The sequence below is a fragment of the Acipenser ruthenus genome, chromosome 5 (genome assembly GCF_902713425.1).
Source record: "Acipenser ruthenus chromosome 5, fAciRut3.2 maternal haplotype, whole genome shotgun sequence".
NCBI lineage: Eukaryota > Metazoa > Chordata > Actinopteri > Acipenseriformes > Acipenseridae > Acipenser > Acipenser ruthenus.
Genome location: NC_081193.1, coordinates 7838896 through 7864889, shown reverse-complemented (window position 1 = coordinate 7864889; position 25994 = coordinate 7838896). Strand labels below are relative to the sequence as shown.

The 25994-nt window shown below is 37.3% G+C and overlaps 2 protein-coding genes across 7 annotated transcripts in view; one reads left to right on the top strand and one right to left on the bottom strand.

Moving 5' to 3' along the window:
- LOC117403344 (trafficking protein particle complex subunit 12-like) overlaps nt 1-4784 on the bottom strand; it is a 29730-nt gene extending 24946 nt beyond the window's left edge. The window contains exons 1-2 of one of the 6 annotated variants that reach the window (XM_059023613.1): nt 4723-4784; nt 1272-2506 (exon numbers count right to left, since the gene is read on the bottom strand). In XM_059023613.1, the coding sequence (XP_058879596.1) occupies nt 1272-2506; nt 4723-4762 (1275 nt within the window). In that variant the 5' untranslated portion in view covers nt 4763-4784. The other 5 variants (XM_059023610.1, XM_034005419.3, XM_059023611.1 and 2 more) reach the window with 5 other exon arrangements.
- On the top strand, nt 4108-24358 carry LOC117402341 (EARP-interacting protein homolog). The gene is made up of 9 exons (XM_034003391.3): nt 4108-4258; nt 6178-6261; nt 11116-11248; nt 12703-12859; nt 13886-13985; nt 15395-15531; nt 19442-19609; nt 20630-20797; nt 21244-24358. The coding sequence occupies exons 1-9, from the start codon at nt 4217-4219 to the stop codon at nt 21416-21418; spliced, it is 1164 nt and encodes a 387-aa protein (XP_033859282.1). The 5' UTR covers nt 4108-4216; the 3' UTR covers nt 21419-24358.
- Nucleotides 24359-25994: the final 1636 nt, after the last annotated feature.

Here is a 25994-nt window from a genome sequence, read left to right as displayed (position 1 = left end):
ACAATAGTTGTATTACAATATTTGTACACACACATATATATATAAAATAATATACAGGCTGCATTTCATTGAGTTCTGTGACATTATAAACAAGCTCATAAAAACCCTGTTTTCCTATTTCTGGATTCTCTTTATAGTTTTATATTTATTTACAATCCAGCATTTGTTGTTAAATTGTTTGAACCAACTGCTAAATCACAATGGAGTCAGTTTATTACTTACCTTACTGCATTTACTGTCCTTTTACAGTTTCTTTTACTCATGAAATGATGTTTTTCATTGCCGTTTAAAAAAAAAAACAACAACATAATAATAATAATAATAATAATAATAATAATAATAATAATAATAATCTTATTAATAACTTGCTTATTGCCTAAATAAGACAAAACATTTACTGAGTAACACTTGTATCCTCTATAATTGTAAATAAAGTCATTTAAAATAAATGTGGTTATTGAAATAAACGAACGCTGCAATGTTAACAGGTCTACAATCGGTATCTATCCGCTTTGCAACAGCACTGGTTACAGTATCATACTTGGCTTGATTCATGGGTTTGCAGCGATCCTGAATTTCTAAAGGAGTACTCTGTCGAAACTGGCAGGTTTCGTTTGTTGTTGTCTGCAGCAGAACAACAACAGAAAGCGTATTTTCAGAAGTGAAGGCCTGTTTAGCACGCAGGTGGTACAGCAGACTAGATGCACTTCTGTGTTACTGGAATTCACTTTGAGAGTAGTAACCCTCTTTCTATCAATGAACCATCAGAAAGTTTTTTTTTTTTTTTTTTTTTTTTTAAATAAACTTCCCATTCACAAGTCCTTAAGTGCTTTGCTACATAATGCAGTTCTATGACTAATTTTATAATCAAACGATGACTACACTCATTACATCCTGGCATGCACTCGAGTGTATTAAAATGGTGCTGCAGGAAATTAATTACAGTATGCTAAGAGGGTCAAGACAGTGGAGTGCGATTAACTTGCGTCAAAAAAATTAATGCGTTAACCGCAGACTAGTTAACTACAATTAATTGACAGCCCCAATATACACACACACACACACATACATATATATATACATATATATATATATATATATATATATATATATATATATATATATATATATACACATATATATATATATATATAAACAATTTAATAAATCATACCTATTCATGGACTTCCATTGAAACAGTGGATAATACATGTTTTCTATAAAATGTTTTTCCTTTAAAATTTCACGTGAGACCTACATGCTAGATTTACCTGAATGTTGTCAAACCTCAATCCGGGCATGGTCAGCTGCTTTTTCTCAATAAACACTGTGTTGTACTGCTGAGTGGCAACAGAAATCAAAATCTTCCTTGTTTCTTCTGATGGGAGCCAAGCATCATATCTTCTGTCTATTTCACTAATGTTAAGGGCTGTGGCAAAGGGATCATCGCTGCCTGCAAATGCAGCCTGTATCTGTGAAAACTGAGGTGTAATTTCAGCAGAGGATGGCTTAACAGGTGACTCAGGGGGGGCACCCCCAAAGAAAAAGGTAGGAGTAGCAGGTTCTTGGGGAGCAACCCCAGTTGGAGAGGACAAAGATGACAGTCCTTCTGGTATTGAGGAATCGGGGGTGTTTGCGTTAGGATTGCTAACTGAAATGAAAGAAGATGAGGTTGTAAATGAATCAAAGAAGTCTGCTGCTGGGTTAGAATTGCCGTTGTCTACAAAAAACTTGCTGAGACTCGGACTTGGCTGACATACTAATGGAAGGAGTTTGTTAGGGGTTTCAATGCCGCTGCCAAAACTAGGTGACTTAACCATTGCAGGTTCAAACCCAGCAGGCATCAAAGACTGGGCTTGGATTTTAGGCAAATTACTTTGACTGAAGATAGTACACACCGGGATGGTTTCCTCCTTTGGTGACTGTTTACCTGAACTCGTAGATTCTGTTGATTCTTGTTGCTCAGTCTTAACTAAATCATAATCATCCACTGTTGGTTGGCTAGGGGTTTCAACCACTTTTGACTCTTCTTTTGGCTCGTCCTGTTTCTCATCATGTGTTAAGGTTATCTTTGTGATTTCTTCAGGTTTTTCCAAACTTTCAAGCTTTGTCTTCTCACCAGTAGCCTCGTGGTTTTCTTTATTCTCAGTTTCTTTTATCCCAAAGTTTTCCCTTTCTTCATCCTGCTCCAAAATATCCTGCAGACTCTCCATCTGACCAAGGTCATCTTCACTGTTACTGGGCGAATCTGATATCAAGACGCTTTCCATCATTTGGTCATTGAGTTTATCCATAAAGCTCTCTGAAATATCCTCTTGCGGCGTAACAAATGCTTCCCCATCAAGGTCAATGTTTTCTTCTTGGAAAAGCACTTCTGGATGCTGGCTTGACGTCGCTTGGTGAGATGTTTGGTCCCTTTGTTGACTTTCTCTTTTTCCAGTGATGTCAAGAGATACAGGTTTTGCATCTTTAGCTTCTGAGTTGGAACAATCCATAGCGCTTTGTACTTTGAAAAAAAAAAAAATCATTTTTAACACCTTACAAGTGAATATAATGTTCATCATTGATAAATTACAGGTACAATGGCAAATGTTAAGTTAATCTAAAACAGGAAGTGAATACTTTCAGTTCACTTCTTTAAAATGCATATATTTTAATGTATTGGTTATACCTATGAGAAGTGTAAAAATAAATGTATGTGTATTATAAGATCAACAAAAAGCTACGTCAATCAAAATTGCAACATATAAAACATTATACATTTTAGCATAGGTTTCCAGCAAAACTGCTTGTAAATAATAATGCTGTTACCTGCCAACAAACACCCTTTATGATGCAACAAACAAAAGCCGAGTAAACCTCTTCAAAAACACAATATTAAGGAGTCGGTGCAAACATTTGCTTGTAGGATTGTATTGAATGACTGGAATTGGTGTTCAACTCATGCCAGCCTTCTTAGTCGCTCTTCTCTTAAACCATTAAGTGGCAGAAGGTCCTATTTTTTCTCGTTCATTTCTATGGTTCTGCACTCACTGTGTTCTCCCTCTATGTCAGTCTGTGCTCGAGACCAGGGCTGAGAGGTCTCCACAGAGCTGCTCTGACCATTAGTCCTTTCCGCCTTCAGTTGTGTTGTTATTCTTTCTTTGGCACAGCCTTGGAGTTATGGAATGCCCGTCCGGATTCCAATGTGTCATTGTCAAGCCTCTCCGGGTTTAAAACTGCTGTTCAGTGTAATCTGTGTTTCCCACTGTATCCCCCAAAGTCTCAATGCATATTGCACAAAAATAAAAAAAATGGTGGGGGCAGGATACATTGGCTTCAAGTTTGGAAAGCTAAACTACAACAACATGGTAAACTGTGGCGAATATGGATTAGGAAGATCTTCAATTTAAGATGAACTGCTCACAACCTAACTGTACTAGTCTCTATTCATGTAGTATACGAAGGCTTTGTTATATCACATTCTGTTGACACTTGGGTTGGTCAACATTAATACATAAATAACAAATACAATATTTTAAAATGGCATGATCAGTGTTTTTACTTGGCTTGATCATTTCAGAAAACCATAGAATATATTAAAAAAATAAACAAATAATAATTAAAAAAAGTCGCCAGACTTTGCCCGCTCTGAACCAATATAGCCTCCCCAGGTGCCTACAGTACTGGATGCAATGCCTGTATCGGGGTTCAAAATATCGAATACCTGTGAAAAACTCAAAAACAATATATTGAATCTGATGATATGATACCTTAAGTTCAAAACACGCATGTACCATGTACATCCAAGCAGAATTACGATGTCAAACTTTTTACTTTAAAAAATAATTACCTAACCTACTGATTGTGTAAAGTATATGTTTATAATGACTATTAGTTGCATTTCTAAAATGTAAACACCAGCCGCTTACCTTGTCGCTCTTTTGATAGCAAAATACAACTGTGAGCATGCGCAAGAAGAACGAAGAGAAAACGACGGAAGCCGATTTGTGTCAGGTGTCAGGCTGGACCGCAAGAGTGTATTCACGAAAAGCTTTGCGATTAAAATGGAAATACATCCATTCATTGCATGTGGATTACGAAAGAAAATCGTGTAATCGTATCCAGTTTTCAATATAACAGGCACCAGGAAGTATTAAACGCATGAATGAAGCTTGCATTTATCATTGAACCTGCTGAATAAACGAAAGGAGAGCGAGTGCACATATTTAGAAATATGGAAGATGATGCCCCTGTTATATATGGCATTGAATTCCAGGTACGTGCAGTGCAGGTCTATTTTTTTTAAGTACATTGTCATAATTGTATTAGTCTGTATGACACACATTTATCAATCAGAAATAATATAAATCAATTATGTGAAATAATATTCGATTTCGAAAAAAAAGGCCGATATACGTTACGTAAATATGAGTCAGCTGACAATAGCTTAGTACTGCATTACATCAAGAACACAAGCACTGTAATTACTAAACAATAAAGTTACACTGTGTACCAAAAAGCTCTTTTCATGTCAACTCAGGTGTTTCACACGATCCAAGACAAAACGAGATGTTGATGTTTTACGAACATTCATAGTAAAATGTAAAATTGTTGTACCAAACTGTCAAAATGTTTGTTTTTTTAAATCGAAACGTCTTATATTTAAGTTGCACATTGCAGTTTGTAATATAAATTAAAATTAAAATCGTAACCCCACATACAGTTATGTAGACAGCTTACCCTGAAGTACATTGAAACTACAGTACAAGTATGATCCCATTACTTGAATTGAACTCAGGCATCATATTGTAATTCAGGTGTTGCAAGATGCAGTTGTTAGCATAGCCTACATTTAGAGTCTTCTGGGGGAAGAAAGAGCCTTAGCAGCCTTGACACACTTAGACACCATACTTCCGGTACTAAATATATTGTTATAACTGAATAGCTAATCGACTCCTCTTTAAATATATAAGTAAACGATTGTAGAGCCTTCTGTTGGATACTAGCTCTGATTTAAGACTTTGCTGCCTGATAAGTATAAGGTAGGACTCTAAAGCTGGAAACACATCCCTTTTTTCGTGGTAGGATCTGTGAGAAACTATGTGAATATAATATGCAAGGCATTAATACTGGAAAAAACATTGACATTCTTATCACTCAGCTAGTTGGAATTAGGTTTGTGATATAACTACCATTGTTGCCTTCATACAGTGCCGTGTGTGTGAGTGCGATTTATTTCCTTTATTTACAGGGAGATGTTGAGTTTTATCATAATTAGGCATACTGTATAACCCAGACATAGACTCATTTGCAATGGTTTACAGTTTTTTAGTGAACAAACTTGAACAGTTTTGCTTATGTGCTCTGCATTTGATGAAGCATCAACTCAAACCAGATACACAATTTTACAATTCGTCAAAAAGTTGCTGTGTTTTGCATTGATCTATGGTGCAGACCTCCACCTTGTTGGTCTGGAGTTTTGTTCTTCAGCATTCAAGATGCTGCCAGCTTGGTAGAATACATTACTTGGATTGTCAAACTGATCAGTGGAACCACAAGAAGACCCACTGCTGATTTCTTTTCATTGAATCCCATATGGTGCACTCCCCTCCAGCAACAACCACTACAGAACCCTGCTGCGCTGCCTGCACAGACAGATAATGGGATCTTACTGAGCATTATGAATTAACATTTTCTATCACCAGCAGAAACAGACACTGCTTGAACAACACTGTGTGGCTCAGTATAAGAGTACAGACAGTTAGACTAAAGATAATTAACAACAGTGTGGAAAAACTGTCTGCATTGAATAGTCTCTTAATGTATGTGCTGACTGTGCCATATTACTAAATGCACATCTGTGACATCTTTGTAATTGATGGAATTGCTAAACAATAATGGTCTACATTTAAAAAAATGCAGTGCTCCCCTGTCTTAACCCTTTGAGGTACAAGGGACATATGTGTCCCACAAGTACAATTATGCTAACTTTCTTATTTTTGAAACAAGGTGCAGGAAACAGGGTTTACATTTTGCTAACAGGTTGGATCTGGTCATCCAGATCATGATACTTGAGACACTCTCAAATGTATTTTAAGAAGAAACCATTTGAATAGCTGCTCAATTCCTTGTGTACCTTAAGGGGTTAAAATGGGCCTGTGTTTTCAATAACTTTTTTTGTTTGATTGTTTTTAGGCACGTGCTTTGACAGCCCAAACTGCAGAAACAGAGTCCATACGGTTTCTTGTTGGCACACAATCTCTCAAATACGACAATCAGGTACTATTTTACAATAGATAACAAATGTGTTGAAAAACAATATAAATAAATAAATAATCATTAGAAAGTAGCACTACATCTGTGATGACTCATGACTGCAGTAGACCCCCAAAGAAGTGTGTGCCATGTTAATGGTTTTCCATGACATTCATGACATCTATAAAGTTTTACTGGACATTTAACTGCATATAAACATCTTTCCAGTTGTGTCTGTAGATGATTCACAAAGTACTAGGCACTGCACAGTCATAGCAGGAATTCTAACAACATTTTCAACTTCAGATGGCTTAGAAAAGCAGAGCACGAACTCAGCTTCAGAATATTATTTGTAGTTATGCATGTGTAATTTTAATTGTACTTTTTATTGTTGAAAAAAAGTAAAAAGATCTACAGCGGGGGTTAGGCAAATAAAACAGAATCTTCGAACAATAGCACACACACTCATAGCAATAATGGGCTGCCCTTTACGTGACTGATTAACATGTTTTGCAAACTGCATCTATGTATTCTACAAAATATAAAGGGAGAATATACCTGTTTCAGTAACAATGGGCAAAAAAGCAGATCTGTCCAACTTTAATAGAGGGTTCGTTGGCAGGTGCTTCTATATTAAAGACTGCAGAACTTAATTATCTTCCATGAGGAGCAGTCTCAAAAGTGATGATGCTTTAGCTATAAACATAATTTATTTAGTACAACAAGAGCATGCTGGGTGATCCTGAAAAAATAGAGGAGACAACTGCAATCAGTGTTTTCAGAGTTTACTATCAGGCAACAGCACCCAGTTGTGTTGAAACTACAAAGGTAACTCCACCTGTCCAGATGTCATGGCATGTTTGTGTGTCCAGGGGTGCAAGGAGCATCAAATCTGGACACAGGATCATCAAATGGCTGTGTTTAACACCTTGGTTCTCAGTCTGTGGACTGTTCTAGAGAATACACTGAAGGAATTAGAAATGACCATTAATGAATGGTCCATTACCCTCACATTGAATTTAAAATCTATCTCTGACCCTTTTTTTGGAATAGATTTCAAAATGTTTTGTTGAAGATAAATTATCTCAGTATCTTAAACTTTCAAATTGGTTGAGATTTCAGTCAGAATCATGAAAGCATTTATCATAATGTATTGATCTCGAAACAAGCTTCTCTGTGAGGCAACATTTTAAAACCTCCTTCTTCGGGGTGCACCCTGTTGGCAGGAATCCAGTATAACAATAGCCAGTGTAAGTAAAAAATCAGCACTGTATTAATACGTAGTGTACTTCACATGAGAGCTGTGACACCCTGTGCTTAACATCCCTTAGGCTATAACCAACATCATATAACACATGCAGATTTGACAGGTATGTCGCAGTACTATTAGTCACACTTTCATAGACTGTACCAGATCAGTTTACCTCCCATCTTGCATCTGCTGATACCCTGTGCATATGTGGTAGTGTGGTAGAATGATGTCTATTACAACGACAGTCTAACACTAAACAAGCAATCTCATTATATAACATTGCTTCTCCAGTACATCTTCTCTTGCATATCTGTATATAAATTACACCAGTTTTGGGCAAACACCAGTTTCCAGGGTTTTGGGAATAAAGCAATGCCTATTTCTGCACAGGGCACCCATGTTGACACCTGTGCCAATGTGTTTGTTTGTGAAAACCGCTGAACTGCCATAAATGAAAATGAGATGTTTGATAATAAGATTATAGATAATTTAATATTTTGATACATTGCATACTGTTATAGTTATGTACAGCTATGGCCAAAGGTTTTGCATCACCTAGAATTTTAGGTTTGACACATAATTAAAAAAAAAAAAATAACAATATGAACATAATTTAGATCTTTTATTTAACATTGTGTATTCAAAGAAACTACAAAATGATATCGCAAAAGTCTACCGGAAACCATATCCGTTGTACAGTATTTCATGTTAGATTCTGAAATGTCACATTTTTAAATTGTTGTCAGTTTTACTTTAAGTATATGGAAAACAACAAAGTGGTATGTCATTTAATATGTTAGCGTAACATTATTGACGTTAACATATTAGTTCATTCTATAGGCTGATTCAAAACCTTTGGCCATAGCTGTAGGTCTCGCATGTGCAGATTTAAAAGAAACACATTTTTAGAAAACATTAATTCCATTAAAAAGAAAACATATCTGGAACCGTGTGGGTGAGCTAACATGTTTTTGTGAAACCACCACTTTTTAAATAGCTGAGATACTGTATCATAAACCACTTGATGTGCCTACGTTATATTTTCAATTTTATGGAAACTTCTTTGACAACTTCTAACACTGCCCTTCACTTTGATATGTGATCTACTGTAAGGCTGATAAAGGCCTTTTAGATATGGTCTTCATAACACACAACTCTATCCTGTTGCATATACAAAGAATTAAAAAAATTTGAAGGTTTGCCTGGCCTGGCCAGAACAATGTGTTGACCGACCCCATGTCTATTGGATTACAGAGTGTTTACTTGCCCGAGGTGCAGTTACCCAACTGCTCAGCTATATTTTCTAAAATTAGACTGATTAAGGATTTTCTCCTTTGTGTTCTGCTCTCCTCCATAAAAGAATCAGTAGGCGTTATCATTTTAATCAGATAGGGTTCATCACAAGGTTAATGGTCTCGCTTCTCTCGATCACTAAGAAACAGCTTGTAGTATAAAATAACCTTTATTGTTCATGGATAAACTCTTGGCCAGTTGTAACTATTTGCCTCACGTTGATATGAGGTACTGTATACTGTAATTAAATACAGCATCTATTAATTGCTTGCCATTGAAAACTTTTCCTGTTTATATTACAGTCACCACTGTTCGATCGTCATTATTATTAACCTCTACTACCTTGCTAGAAGGCCCGATGTGTGGTCCGGTGGTTAAAGAAAAGGGCTTGTAACCAGGAGCTCCCCGGTTCAAATCCCTGCTCACTCACTGTGTATGACCCTGAGCAAGTCACTTAAGCTCCTTCTGCTCTGTCTTTCGGGTGAGACATTGTTGTAAGTGACTCTGCAGCTGATGCATAGTTCACACACCCTAGTTTCTGTAAGTCACCTTGGATAAAGGTGTCTGCTAAATAAACTAATAATAATAATAATAATAATAATAATAATAATAATAATAATAATAATAATAATAATAATAATACTGCAGTATTTCACATTATATTCGCATTACCTGTTTCTTTGTCTCTCATTTTCAGATGTCTCTGGTACTTCTTTTTGTATTAAAATCAAAATTAGCCTTACTTTCCGTGCTGTTTGAAACTTGCACACAAATACACTTTTAGCATTAGTGTAATAATTATAGTTTATTTGAAGAAATGTTCTACCCAAACGGGAGATTGAAGTCATGTAAAGGATCCCATCCAGTTTATTAAGGACACAATTCTCTACTTGTTTGGTTCCCTCTTGGTACAAATTACTGTATAGCAACTATCACAATATGAGTCTTATTTCCACCCCTGTATATGAAGGAAGACTAGATCATGTGTCTTCAAGGAGCAGAAAACCTCTGCTCCTTGGTGCTGGCCTCAAGCGACAGTTCCGGATCGTGTTAGCCGTCTAACAAAAACAAACAAGTATAATTAAAACACACACAGTTAGTTTACAGTTCTCCTTCAGCGGTTCGCTTTTAACCATAACAAAAGGAACAGATCCCTTAGCCACGTCCCCTTTTGTACCGTCAGTCACGCCCCCTTGGTTAGTGAGTGCAACCGTTTCTCCTCCAATCCGTGGTTGCCACAACGCTTCCCTTCGGTGACTTGGTGTACCGTAGCTCCTCCCCCTTTCTAGATGGCCGACTTCCACCTTTCCCTTAGAATGAATTGTCAGACCATCTATTCCGGGGCACTCTGTTCCCTTTACACAGTACCCTCACAGGTCGGGAGGGAGATTTATAACCAAATTTCATTCTTTCTCTGTCACAAAGCCTTATTGCAGAGTGGTGCTGCACTTATAATTGCATTAAAACTTGAAAAGAAAAAGGTTTATTAACCAAACGTAAACAAACAGCACCGGACTCATCAGCCCCTGCCTAAAGTTTTTAAATAAATGTGTGACAGGTAAATACAGCACGAATGAAATGTATCATTAAGTATAACTTAAATATTTAAAATAAACTACACTTTTATGTTACATAACATTATATTAACTACTGCTAGGCTAAACAGAAATTACTGCAACATTGACATTGCACTAATGTAGACATCCGTAGACTGCAGAAGTCTGTTGAAGTCGCCATCTTGCAAGGTCACATGACCGATGAACTCACGCTCACAGAGTCTCTCCTGATTGGCGAAAGGCAAAATGTTTCCTAAAAATGTTTCTCAAAGTAGAACCCAGGTCTATTCCGGGAAACATGTTTCCTGGCTTCTGGACACACGGAAACATCCGGCATACACAAGGAAACATTGCGCCTGGAAACACGTTTCCTTGTGTATGCTGGGCTTAAGTCTTTACCTTTACCCATGTAGTAAACAACTACCTTTCAGAATACAGTGTACATTTAAGTACCCTTAATTATATTTAAATGATCATGAGTCAGTAGTTTCAGCAAACAGGACTTCTAGTAGTAAACCTGCTGAACAGACACAGCTGATACATTCAAGCTGTGAAAAGTGCAATCAGTCCAGAGCAGATTATTTAGCAGGGGCCTGATTGCTTGAATTCCTGGAATTCCAGGTCATTTCAATGTTATGCAAACAGGTTCTGAGACGCAGGACTGGGTGCAAGACTAGAGTGAATTAAGCAATAAAGGACACTGGGATCTACATTCCGTGCCATTTGAGGGTTGCAAAATTCAGCTCCTTACTCCATCTTTTTTCTTTATTTTTTCAGATACACATTGTTGACTTTGATGATGAAAATAACATCATTAATAAAAATGTACTGCTGCACCAAGTTGGAGAGATATGGCACCTCAGTGCAAGTCCTGCAGATAAAAGTGTGCTGACAACATGTTACAGTAAAAGTAAGTGAGGTACAGATGGTCAATTATACAGTGTAGCACTAGCAAAGGTTTGGATACAAACAAAGAAGCAAAGGTAATGTCTTATTGGTGTTTGAAATAACAGTTGCTGTAATGTGGGAAATACAGCTAGGGCCGTCAAATTAATATTTAATACGTTTCGATTAATTTATTTTGCAGGTGGTCAGTACTTGCGTATTGCCAATAAAGCATAAAATGAATTAGATAATAAATAGTGTTTTATAAAGTGGCAGATCATTAACTAGTTTCCTTGTCAAGCCTTGGGAGGTTATTATAACTTTCACCACTGTTTATATTGGCAATGTAAATAAACAGGAATTAACATGAATACATGATGATGTTACACTCAAGAAGCTTTGAAACATTTACACATAATATATCTGTGCCACTACAACAGTATGGATTTCTGAAAGTTTTTTGCCAATAGTCCTAGGTTTATTGTATCAGAATATGAGAGAGACTTCTCTAATGGTGTAACCCACATTATCTAAATGCAGATTTTCAAGCAATACATTTCTTTATGTTGCTTCATCATGGCACAGGTCCCGCACGCTAAGTAGACCAGTGTTGCTTGTAAATTACCATTTTTAATCAAAACTGTTTACTTCAACTGCAATATGCACAGATTTTTTTTATGAAACAAAGAACAGTAATGGTACAAAACTAAGAGCCTTCAAGGGCAGCTTTTAAACAATAGAATATGTCTGGTATAAATCTACAGTAGTAGTCAAGACCAGTTTTTGTTGCCTACCTCCAGTTTATTCAGTGGGCCCTAATTGTGGCTTGTACAAAATGCGGTTGTCAGGTGAAGCTCAGTAATGTTTTTCCTTTACAGGAAAACTACCAAAGGACAAATAGGTAAAATAGTTGAGCTAAATTAAAATGGACATAAATACATACAAATCAGTACATGAATGAGTGTGCTAGTGTGCTGGTCTGCTGTTTGTAGTGGAGTTATCTTTCCGAGACCTGTTTGCCGGTCAGCCGTGTTGAACAAGTTCAATATGTCACATACTGTATGTTGCGACAACAATATTTTGAAAACAATTCAATATATTTTAAATGTGTTTGTCTACTGCAATGAATAAATTCAAACTGTGCCAAGTATTGAAATACAATCACACAATATATAAAAGATCTTTAACATCCAAACTGTTTTGTGTCTCGGGTAGGGGTGCACATTTGTATTCAGTAACACAAATCCCTGTTAAACCCAGCTAGGACTGTCATTATTCAGAACAATAGTCATTTCTGATCATTATTCAAGTTACATTCGAGGAAGTGAAAGGGAAACAGTGGTGGATAAGGGTACCCTGACCACAATTATCCGCTGATTTTGTTGTAATTTTTCCTCTTTTTTTTTGTTTAATTGCTGAGCACTGAAGTGTGTCTGTCATGTATGAGGTGATCCTCTAAAACTGGTCTCTGTTGCCTAGCTTCAGACAGTAAAGTGGTAACATGTGCAGCTGTGTGGAGGATGCCGAAGGAATTGGAATCAGGCAATCAAGAATCCCCCGATGATTCATCAAGCAACCCTCAGACCCTAGAGCTGCTCTGTCACCTTGACAACACAGCCCATGGCAATATGGCTTGGTAGGAACCCAATTGATTCAAACCTTTTTACCTACAGTAGAGTATCCAGGGTTGAATGTGTTATTCGATAGTTTTTTCCACATTTTGTTTTTAAAGACAAGCTATTGACTGACCTAGATACCTTGGTTCTAGTGAAGGGTATATGTCTTGTCTGCACAGCAAAGATTCAACATGAAAAATATTTTTTAGGAAATAATTATTTATTTAGTTAAACATGTTTCATTTGATTGTTTATCATTGACTGAATGAAATAAAATAATAATATTTCTATCACAGTTAACATACTGTATGCATCACATTTATCCTCCTTCATAGCAAATTCTTAGCCCTAGCTATAGGAAGAAATGTTAAATATTGAGATTAACATTGCATTTGAATGTTTGGTTATCATTTCAAAATATTTACTTCACTGTATTTTTGTTTTAAATGATAAAATAGCACTGAATTATAGTGTAACGAATGAAGTAAAGTCAAACTAAACACAGTACACCATCAGATATCCTAAGCAAGAAGAGGAACTGTGTCTGCCATATACTCTAGTACAATATAATGTTGGTTTTTTTTTTTTTTTTTTTTTAATACCAGACATACGTTATTACATCACTATAAAATAATATGCTTTTGTTGTCTATGAATAATATGTTTTTTTGTATAATTAGGTATACTTTACATTCGATACAAGCAATCAATGTTTGTTCACATACAGTATTTCAGTATTTGTCCTATCTTCAACAGCAAGAAATAAAAAAAAAAAAAATACATGGCAAAAATCAAACTAGGCGTGGAAATTAATGATACTTTTAAAGGTACTTTTTGTGATTACTGTTTAATTGATGAAAAATACATTTGATAATTAATATCTCGCACTTTATTATCACATACAGTATTTTTTTTCCTCTGTCAATTATCCGGGATTTCCCCCGAATTCCTGAGACATCACAAATCTACCACCATTCCATAACTGTAGCTGTGGTGGCTTGTTTGTCAAACAAATCACTAGGCATTAACCTTTTTAATGTGTTATAGTGTTCTGTGGGAGCCCATGGGTGATGGCAAAAGACTGGTTTCACTTGCAGATAACCATGTGCAGCTATGGGACTTGCAGGGAAGTTCCAACAAGGCAGTGGTAAGACATAATTCTTTTTTATTAATATAAAGAGATGACGTGAGCTGTTTTACACGATTAGTATGGATTTGGCAAATAACAAAAACACTGTCTCCTCCATCTTTCCCTTGAAGCTTCCACTAGGTCTATGTGATAGGCAGTAGCCACTAGGCCAAGCAGGTTAGTAGCCAAATCTAACTGTAACACTCACAATGTGTGTAGTTCATTTCTTGTTTACTTTGGCTACAAGATAGATGGATGGCCTTCACAACTGATATCACATTGTTTTGGAGAAACTTGCCCATGCACCATCCTTTCTGTTTTTATGCAGTGATTGTGACATGGGCAACAGCACTATAATGCTAATGTCATATAGGCATGTGGGTAGGAGCTATCCAGTGGTGCGCCTTGCTGTCTGAACAGAGCCCATTAAATGTGAAATGAGGTTAGAAGAGGAGCAGCTTGCAACATGGCGAGATTGTAACTTCACAGTGGCGCAATTTCCAACATGCTCAATCCCCTTTTAACTGTTCAAGTAAATCCTAAACAGTTTGCTTTGTCTGGTTAACTTGAGCAAACACTTGTCTTGAAGCTAGGGACTGAAATTTTAGAGATGCACAAAAATACAAAATGATCCTGCATTAATTCAGAAACTGAGGATGAGATAGAATAAACCAGGCTTAAGAAAGGTGGGTGAGGGGTCCCCGAGTGGCTCACCTGCTAGAAGCCCAGCCACGTAGTGCGCAAGGTAGAGTCATACAGCGCAGCGTCGCGTCCTGGCTGTGCAAAGTAGGCCGGTCTTCACTGGGACTCCGAAGGGAGTGTTGCATTGGCTCTGGCGCTCCCGTGGGTTAGGGAGGTAAAACCGGCAGGGACTGTTTCTCCTCATCGCTCTACAGCGAACCCTGCTGGCCAGGTGCCCAGTGAGCTGCAGGACACCTGCAGGGCTGGCCTTTGTCTTCCAGAGGTCGTTAGCTCGCTGACATCCGCTCTTGAGTTCCTGGCTGAAAAAGGAAGCTGGCTTGGTCGTGGGATCGGACACCCACTGGATCTTTGGGTCTCCTGAAATGCCATAAATTTCAGCAATGAAGGGCAAACAGAGGCATGCCTTTACTACTAAGTTAGCATGTAAATTGACAGCACAACATTATATTAAATTGAATGGCACACAAATGGCAAAAAAGGTGATTACAGTAAGTGAGGTAATTGGAAAACCTTGTCTAGAAAATATGTTTAGATAATGTCAATGGTGACAAGAAGACCTTTTGTATGTGCAGCAGTATGTAGTATATCATAAAGTTATAAAAGAAAAAAACATTCTTATCCTGTTTAAATTTAAAAAATGTATGTGTTTTATATAATTATATTCTGTTTCTGATTTTAGTTTTGACAAATCATACATTTTTAACATCTGTCTTTGTTTTCAATAGATTTCCAGCTCTGCAACACTGGAAGGAAAGGGGCAGTTAAAATTGACATCTGGCCGATGGAGTCCCCATCACAACTGCACACAGGTTGCGACTGCCAATGACACGGCCATACGAGGCTGGGACATCAGGAGCATGAGGTAATTGAAACAAAGCAGCTTGCTGGCAAGCACTAGCACAGGTCTTTCACTGCAGTATGGTGCCTTCAAGTTGTTTACCAGCCAAATGCAGCCAAATATTGACCACAGTGGCTCAGCTTAATGTGATGACATTTTCAGGCTGGACCGACAACAGAGACCTTTTCATGAACAAAGGAAGATTAACAGCTTGTTGGAAGGAGCCGTCGTAATATGAGGAGCGTTTTACAGTTAATACTAGCGCTTTTCTTCATACTCGTCAGTGATTTCAACATCGTTTTTGAACAGTATCAGTCTGCATTCATGCTACAATATCCTACATTGAGCTGGGAAAACATTTACTTTCTGCTCACTAAACCCACCATTTGTCTGGGATAACATAAGATAAAAGTACAAATAACACCATTAGGAAGCCTGTTGGCAATTGTCTGATACCTGCATCTGTCTGGTTTTCTTGTGCTCTCTAGTAAATATTTTTCTCCACAGCTGTATCTTGAAGTGATCTAATCCGCACGGGAAAGAATCAACTGCCAACCGAGAACTTACAATCTGCCCTCTAGTAATGTTTGCTTGACCTACCTGCTGGTCTGCCCATTGTTACTAAACCAGTGATTCATCAATAGGGAGATGCAGCTTTTATATATTACAGAATAGATGGCGAGTCTCTGTAAGTCGCCTTGGATAAAGGCGTCTGCTAAATAAACAAATAATAATAATAATAATTCCCTTTTGACAGACAAACAAATGAGCCATGTGGGGGACAGCTACTTACATTAAAGTGTATGCCACAGATTGCAGATTGTCTTTTGTGTACATCATCAAAGTCGCAACACGCTATTTGTCTCTACACATCGGCATGCGAATGGTATGATTATCAGATTATGTTGTGATTAAGACATAATACAAGATGTTGTGCTTCAAACTGTTTAAAGAAATTTATATAGACCTCATACTTGAGTGAACTAGGGCTTGGTAATTTGCATCCAGCGGTTAAAATTCTTGAATTAGCTTAACATGTCGATTTTAAATCTTTAATGTAGAGTCTTTAACGATTCATTTCATCAGCTTGTTTGTGCCTGTTGTGAATTACTTTCTGCTCTCGGAATGGGGCACTTTCTTCGTCTGTAGCAGAGATGGCTGATTACAGAACTATTCCCAAATGTTTCATCCACCAGGATTGTCTGGTGGATTGTTACTGATCTCCTTAATGTTCCACACTTTGCTTTAAACAATCTGGACACCAGTGTTGTTAGTAACAGTGTGGTTTTACCAGCAATGTATAAACCTAAATAAAAAGCCAGAAAAGCAATAGAGTTGGAATGGTGCTTGGAGAGTGGCCGCTGCGGCAGGATGAGGGTCCAGGTAAGAGGAGAGAAGTATTAGAAGACTTAGTTTGTAGTCCAGATATTTGGGTACCTAAGGAATACATGTGTGTGTTTGTATATTTCTTTGGAGTAAGCCAAATTACATCTCTCAGGTGTAGCTTACTGTGCTCAATCAGATATAACATAAACAGCATTCCAGTTACAATTAAGGACTAATGATATTCCTGTGGCATGCTAAAATAATTCCTGAGTGGTTCCAGTTCTCACATGGAACACAGCACAGCAAAATCACAATGACTATACTACTACAGCTTTTCCAAAAGGACTAACATCGTTTATTTACTGATGTTTAAATGAATCTGTGTTGTGGAATCAAGTTGTAAACTGAAGACATTCTATAAGCAGGTTTCAGGGGATTTATTGTAAAACTATGCACAAACTTGAATACCATTTGCAAGATGCCAATCTTTGCTGGGGGTGGAAGATCCGAATAGAGCTTGTTCACCTCCTTGCATTCTAGCAACCGCTACTGGTCAGACACCTGAAGAGCCCTGGCAGACAATTCCCAGGCTGGACCCTCGCCTCTAGCATTTAGTGCCGTGGCAACATCTGATTTCAATACAGAATTCAAGTATGCTTGACAGTATGCGCTTCCCTAAAGCTATGAAAGCACTCAAGGATACATTTCTCACCTACTCCACTAACGCACTTTAGAGGGCAGTCTTGTATGCTTTAGCTTAGTTCTTCTTAAAATGGCCAAGTGATAATGAAGACAGATTGTTAAAATATTGACTCATCAACAACAAATTCTTTCATGTTTTGAATTGAATGTAAGTCTTGCTTAATATCATATAGATACATACAGTATGTGTGTGTGTGTGTGTGTGTGTGTGTGTATATATATATATATATATATGTAAGTCGCCCTGGATAAGGGCGTCTGCTAAGAAATAAATTGTGTGTGTGTGTGTGTGTGGTTGGGTGCTATTGTTTGTTTCAGACATTAGCTACGCCTGTCATAAAGGATGTTCTTTCTGTGAATCACTCAGAATTCATACTTGGACTTGTGCGCAGAGAGTGAAAACAAACACAAACAGAGTCGCTGCTGAGGCGTGCTTCAAGATGGTTGGCTGCTCCACTCCATATTTCTCATTAAGAAGGACTGGCCCATTTCTTTTAGAAATGAAAGCCAGCTTTGGGGTTTCTTTTACCCCTGTGTCTGTCATAGTATTTATTGTAGCATCTAACATGTATTTAGCAGTTGGTAATTTTTTCTGATTGCTGCAATTCAGCTTTTGTTTTCTTTTCATTTGAAACAGCAGGTCTTTGGCTGTTTCTGTTATGTAGACTTCTGCAGTCGTTGTTAATGGTGTTTGCTCTTTCTCTGTCTCATAGCCTTTTCTGTATTTTACAGAATCCACTACCGTAATCAGCATATCGCTCAGGCGATATTACTGTATAGATCGTATTTTTATAAGTACAAGTAATACCAAATTGTGGCCAGTCAAATTACAACCTGTAAATGAGACATGAAATCTCATATTTGAATTAGTAAATATATATCTATATATATCTATATATATATATATATATATATATATATATATATATATATATATATATATATATATATATATATATATATATAGATAGATAGATAGATAGATAGATATAATATTAGATTCACATGCTAGGTAAACATGTATGTTACATAATATGTTGGATAATATAATGGAAAATATAGCTTTACCAGTAAATGTATTAACTTTACTAGTAAATGAAGTGACATTACCTGCTTCTTCCAATGTATTTCTTAATTCCAGGAGCACGCTAATTGAACCTAATCCATAGGATTGTGTTTCTAATAAACCATAGAAGAGATTTTTTTTTCTCCAGCTCTGGTTTGATTTTGATAAGCAATGAAGTAATTTTGTGCACAGCGGTTGCCATAGAAACAGGCCTGTGCAAGCTTTTAAAAGATACAGTTTATCCCCTCAGCACAAAGTGATTTATCACTAAACCGGGGAGACGGATGTCTTGTAATAACTTCTGTTGCCTTAAAGGAGAGAAGACTTTAAATTTGGTTTCACAAGGTCCACCGGCTTAGGGAAGGAAGACTAAATCCCAATAACTTTGTCAAGTGTGTTACATCCAGCTTTGTGGAATCCAGATTTAATTTTTAGAAGGAAAAAATCTAAATGTGCCTGGATCCTTAAACAAACATCATTTCCTGCTCCATTTTTCCAGTTCCCGTTTAGTAAAATCTGGAGATTTACTGTCTCTGTGACTTACAGTAAAGTCAAGAGTAGTCCAGGTATCACAGCAGTATTTTGTTTTCTACCCAGTGGTGTAAAATAGATTTAAGAGAGAGATCGATTTGTTTCCATTTCAGTGTTAAAAGCCCACCCTTTATGCTGTTGACTGCTGATCAGTATGCATCAGTCAAAGTACCCCCCTAACACCAACACTACCAACACCATATAAATAAAACAAATCCAGTCCCCCACTTTCGGGGGCAAAGAACTAATGTAAATGTTGTTGAGTTACTTTGGAGATCAATGCAAATGTTTTCTTCCCTTGTGACGCAGTCAGATATACTGTATAGAAAATGCACACGGCCAACTGGTGAGAGACCTGGACTTCAACCCAAATAAGCAGTACTATCTGGCCAGTTGCGGAGATGACTGCAAGGTCAAGTTCTGGGATGTCCGGAACATCAATGAACCTGTCAAGAGTCTGGAAGACCACTCCCATTGGTGAGAGAGCTGTGTGATCTGTGCTGCAGTACCCACAGTAGTATGAGAGCTGTGTGATCTGTGCTGCAGTACCCACCGTAGTGTGAGAGAGCTGTGTGATCTGTGCTGCAGTACCCACAGTAGTGTGAGAGAGCTGAGTGATCTGTGCTGCAGTACCCACAGTAGTATGAGAGCTGTGTGATCTGTGCTGCAGTACCCACAGTAGTATGAGAGCTGAGTGATCTGTGCTGCAGTACCCACAGTAGTATGAGAGAGCTGTGTGATCTGTGCTGCAGTACCCACAGTAGTATGAGAGCTGTGTGATCTGTGCTACAGTACCCACAGTAGTATGCTTACAGGGATTTACACAACTCCCACCTCGGCCACTGACTCACTGTGTGGCCCTGAGCAAGTCACTTAACCTCCTTGTGCTCCGTCTTTCGGGTGAGACGTAATTGTAAGTGACTCTGCAGCTGATGCATAGTTCACACACCCTAGTCTCTGTAAGTTGCCTTGGATAAAGGCGTCTGCTAAATAAACTGGTGCCTTGCATTATAGGATCAGTACGTGACATGCTTTTTTCTGTGACAAAAGATCACATGTTCAAAGCCTTTCACTTACAGTATAATCTCAATGCATACTATTTGATAACACATGGAATCACAAGTTACACAGCTTCCTTATACCTGCATGTAGAGGCTATATGTCACACTTGTTTTATGTCTATTTGTAGAACTGCTCATCCAATTTCTATAAAACTTGCTAATGGCATTCTTTAACACAAGTTATTGAAACCATCAGAATCCGGGGGTACATGGTTGTGCTCAGTCTGTCTGTTTGTTCCCTCTGCATGTTACACTTAGTAGAGATACCGTATATCAATAGAACCACTTATGCAATTGTGATGAATCTTGCTCAGGACATTCTTCAGCACAAGTTAGCTCTAATTTAGTATTCACACCCATAGCGGGGAATGTATGTCACTGAAATAAGGTTGTGCATTGAATTGCCTTGTGGCTTGTCTTTTGCATTGTTTCACAGGGTGTGGAGTGTGAGGTACAATCAATCTCATGATCAGCTGGTACTGACAGGCAGTAGTGACAGCAGAGTCATCCTCTCCAACATGGTGTCCATCTCTTCAGAGCCCTTTGGTCATCTGGTGGATGAAGATGACCTGAGTGACCAAGAAGACAATCCCCAGGAGGATAAGTACGTGATACAGTTATAATACTCAGAGTATTCAAACTGGGTAATGGCTCAACACTCAGTGTTGGCAAGCTCTCTGCAGTACTATCAAATATATCACATTTTTCATTACTTATACGTTTTATTAATTTCAAAACATTGGGATGGTACAGCACATGTTTACTGAAGATAACAGTACAGAAGAGTCTAGAAATTGATTTAAAAACCTTGACCAAATGCTGTCAATTGATTCTTAGCTGCAATTAAATGTTGCTACTAAACAAGACAATAAAGTTGTTTGCAACAGTATATAAAAATAAACTCAAATAATGATGTGTTTCCTAGTAAATTGAGCTTCAATAAGGGTTGCAGGATGCAGAACTATTGTCTGTTTTGTGGGCAAAGATTAAATCCTTAAATGTTAATGAGCACTAGACGTTCTTACAGGAGTATTTCAATTCTTGTTGTAGGAGGAAAGAACCACTTCAGGATAGCATAATTGCCACCTATGAAGAACATGAGGACAGCGTGTATGCTGTGGAGTGGTCATCTGCAGACCCTTGGCTCTTTGCGTCTTTAAGTTACGATGGAAGACTTGTCATAAACAGAGTGCCAAGGGCACTGAAATACCAAATCTTGTTATAACAATGTGGAATCGAAATTTGAATGCATCTGTATTGGCATTTTAATACTCTGCAGTTTGAAAGTTGGGGGGCATTCCATAAAAATGGTAGGTTTGTACCCTGAAATCATTGTTATCAGACTAATTGCAAGCCCAAGATTTTAGTGGGGGTTGGTCTGCATCGATTCCTAGAAGTAAAGCCATAGTCTGATATTAATGACTTATGTTACATTTTTTCAATGGTGAAATTATAAGTATGTTAAACAATTAAACACTAATCATTTTCATACCTGGTTCTGTAAAGTTACCTTGCCATATTTAAAAAGAAAACAAATGCATCTCTGACAGTTTAGTTGCAAAGTGTAAAAGGCAGCGTGGTTTAGTTGTTATAGCCTAAAATCCATGCTCAGCCTTGCTTGGGGCACGTCACTTCATCTTCCTGTGTGTCATCCCCACTGAAGTGTACTTCTGAATACCACCAACAAACAACAACACCTAGGAAAATCTTTTGTGGGTAAACTACTAAAGTTAGGGAGTGTAAATCTGTTTTTTTGCAGTCTTGAATGTAGAAGCAGCTGTCAATGGAGCTACTACTGTCAGTCCAATCTAATACAAAAGTCTGTCAGAACTGAAATTTACTTGCAGAATACATACGATATCACAAATACGCATATATTGGGAAACTCCAGTAAATGTATATTGATCTAAAACAGATTTTTTACAGACTGACTACAGCAACGGTATTAACGGACAGCACTCTGTGTGACACTACTGTATATCTACATCGTATTCAGTCATACGTTTTATGACAATAGCAGTCCATGTTTATATGAATAACAAGCCAGTTATATTAAGCAAAAAATAGTAACCTTAATATTATTTTTATTATTAGTATAATTATGAACTTTTCAGCTGAACAGAGCTGTTAGAAATGAATGATATCATTACATTTCGTATGAATGTACAGTATGCTATTGTTGTCCATTTTAATTTGGCAAGTGGAAAGCCCCATTGAGAGACGTGCTGGGAGCTGCTGAAAGGAACCAAGGCTCGTCATTCAAATATTTGAAACATAATGTATTATAACCTATATTCCAGGTTTAATTTTCTACATGATATATAAGTTGCACAGCATAATGTTCTACAGTACAGTATGTCTTACCTTTGTTGCCATCTGGGTGCACATAACCATACATAGGAAACAACAAATGTCTTTAAAGAGCAAAAAACAAAAGCTACTGGCAGTTGTAGGTACTGTATATATTTGTAGTTGCAGAGTTACTTCACATGTATGCTGTAGCTTCTAATCTTCTGGAAAACAGAAAGGGACCGCAGCATAATACAAATTCTAATCAGCATTCCATCTAGTTTAAGCATCCCTTTAAAATAAACTAAGTGCATGCTCACATGTGTAAATATACTTTATTATTATACAATAATAATAATAGTAAATCCTTGACATTGTATGATCGGTTCTAAATGCACTTGTTATTTACAGTATAATATGAAATACCTGGTGTTTACTATGCCCTTACATTTTTTGAGGAATTCTTGCAATTACTCAATGTGTTTTATTCACTTTTTGTTATACAGTACTGTGGCAATGTGCCCCGCCCCTGTGTGTATATTATGTGTTGTATGTTGCGTGCGTGTGTTAATGTTGGTGTATAGATTGGTACACGGGATATAAACGGGTCTGTGTTTCACGTGTGATTTAAAAAGTGTAGATTTGTATTTAGGCACGAGGAGGGCACAAATCACTTCACGTGCTGGTTAAATGTAATATGTGAGCACGGGGTTGCACAGAATTAATTCACGTGCTGGGATTCAAGTGAATAATTAATTAGTAATTGAATCCCAGCACAACAGTATATATAGATAGTATATATTTCATTCAGTCGGGGTTGGGTGTTCGAGAGTGGGGAACGGGTGAGAAAGAGAAGGAGAAACGTTAAAGTGAATAATCTGTAAGTGTTTGTACTCACCGTGTTTGTTTGTCTCTCCGTGCACCTTGTTAAGTGTTTAGTACGTTTTGTTTGTCTATTTATTTTGGCGCAAGTGCCGTGTCCTGTTTTGTGTTTAAAACCTTTTATTTTCTGTTCTGTTTATTAAATGCTGAGCGAAAGCATTCGCTCAGCTTCACCAAACCACACCTCTCTGTCTGTTTATTTCCTGCTTCTGGTCTGACGCCACCCACTCCGGCCGTCTTTGTGACAAGTACTGTGTTAGAATGATGGCTGAGGTTGTTGTCATGTACTCAGGCTGAGCAGCAGTGAGGTTTTGAGGTACTATTTTGGAAACACTTGAAATAAGATATGTATCTAAAAATGGATTTGGAAGAGATTCAATAAAAATGTTTGAACTAGAAATAATGACTTCCATTCACTTTAATTCAGTCCAATACTTTAATTTCAATTGGAAATGTGTTTCACATTAAGAATATGGCTGTAAAACAAGACAATTAGCTATCGTTGCTTCCACTCACACTGCATTTTCATGCATTTTGTTTTCAGAATACAAATAAGGTTGAACTCAATGATCATACAAGCAGAGAAGGGGATTTGTGGCAGAGTGAAAGCCCTGCTGAATTGAGTGTATGTGTTGGTGTGAGGAATATTGGATTGGCAGGGAGAAGGTTACATTTCTCCCTGTCAAAACACATGGGAATGTGGCTAGAGCCGACAATTGAATAAATGATTAAATTATTAATTAGGCTCCAGCCACAGGTGTATAAAATAGGTGCTCACGGGTGTTAGTTTAGAATTGAAGAATTAATGTTGGTGATAGAGGTGGAGGTCCGTGTTGCGTGTTCCATGCTGTGTTGTCCCATCTAATGTTTACATTTGTGAGTTTTTGTAAACCTTTTTGTTTTGGCCCTAGCGCCATTTGTTTTGTCAAGTTTTTTGTTTAGTGTTTTATCCGTTCTATTTCAATAAACTGTGCTTTAGTGCATTTAACTTGCAGCTTTCTGTGTCTGAGTCTCTCTCCCTGCAAATACCATCTGGGCTGTGACACTACCGCACCACAGGGTTCCATGCAAAGGAAAACATATTATGTATTCATAAATCATTATGAAAGAATCTTTGTTGTATTTTTGTGCTGTAAGAGGTAGAGGCTCATTATTATTGGTTCACCCAAACTCTTGGGTAAACCACCCTCTTTCAGGATTCTCTTTGGGTATAATTTTGGTTGTCAAACCTGAAGTCAGGAGTCTGAGTGTCATCCTTGACACAGACTAGAGCAATTTTAGTAGGGTTTCCTATTGCCAATGTATATTGTGATCACGACGAATACCTTATGATTAAGACTAAACCATCAGCTGAAAATGTGACATTTATTGGTAATATGGTGTTACCTCTACCTCCATGGCTAGGACACAAGTGACAGTAGTTAAAATACAGCAGGATTGATGACGAATGATTGTGTTTGTTTATGTCCATGCAGATACTGTATATTTTAAATACTCGGCTCTCTTATCTGGCATGTATTACAAGATATTTACCTCTTTATTGGGTAGTTGATCCAACAGTAACAGCTCATTTAGTGCTATTCAATAGTCTTAGCCTGTGTTTGGTATTTAATGGTTAAGTGTAGTATCTACTGTAGATGTTTTATGCACCCAAATACTATTTGTTTGTTGGGGTTTTACTACCAACATATTCTATTGTATTTTTAGGATTTCTTAGTGAATAACATTTCACAATTTTACTTCTAGAGTGAAATACCTAATGTATATCTTCTGAGGAAATGTTAAGCACCACAGACTTATTTTTAAAATAGTCACAAAAATAAACTGAATGTTAAAATTACAGACCAGAGCCTTTGAAGTAAGGATGTAAGACACATGGAGAATAAGTTTTAGTGACAAAAACCTCTCAGACCAAGTACAGTATGTCATAAGCAGCTTATTTATCAGAATTTCTCAGAAGATAAAGTGCTTTAGCTGTTCTGTACAGGATCTGAAACAAAAACACATTGGAAATGCCAAGTTATCAAAAGTGCCCAGCCATTTAAAGTAGAGATATCAAAAACACAAGCTAAGTTTCAAGAAACCATTGGGGGAACCTTGGCCAGCACCAAGCAAATAGGCTCAACTGTGAAAGCAGTGGGGGTCAAGGTTGCCCCAATTGTTTCTACTAACTTGAAAGAAGAACCATGTCCTTGTTTCATATTACCTTCTTTAAAACATATCTAAATAAGCTGCCTTAGGGGCAGGATAAATCTCTTTTTAATTTGGTGAGCTGTTATTTTTATTTCTGTATTAAATGTATTATAGAAGAAGTATATTTTATCCTGAAAAATTTAAGAAAAAATAGATAAAGATTAATGCTATCTACTGCATACGTGTGATAGCTATATAAGATATTTTATAAGTATTTTATTTTATCACAGCTATTAGTTTAATAGAAGAAAAACAACAAATTGATAAAAACATGTTTTTTCCTTCAGCAAAAGAGGCAAAATGTCCAGGCTTGAATTACTCGGGGGCTGGGGTTGGCTCGATCCCTTTAAGTTTCTCTAAATAGTTTTATTTCCAGATTTCCTTTTTAACATGTTTTAAGCTGACAGGTATCACTTAAAACAGAAAGGAACCTGTTA

Bases quoted from the DNA above. Each gene is read 5' to 3' on its own strand.
- LOC117402341 (XM_034003391.3), top strand. From the start codon at position 4,217: ATGGAAGATGATGCCCCTGTTATATATGGCATTGAATTCCAG. The intron at 15,532-19,441 runs GTAATTGAAACA...CTTGTGACGCAG, and splicing joins TGGGACATCAGGAGCATGAG to TCAGATATACTGTATAGAAA. The intron at 20,798-21,243 runs GTACGTGATACA...TTCTTGTTGTAG, and splicing joins GACAATCCCCAGGAGGATAA to GAGGAAAGAACCACTTCAGG.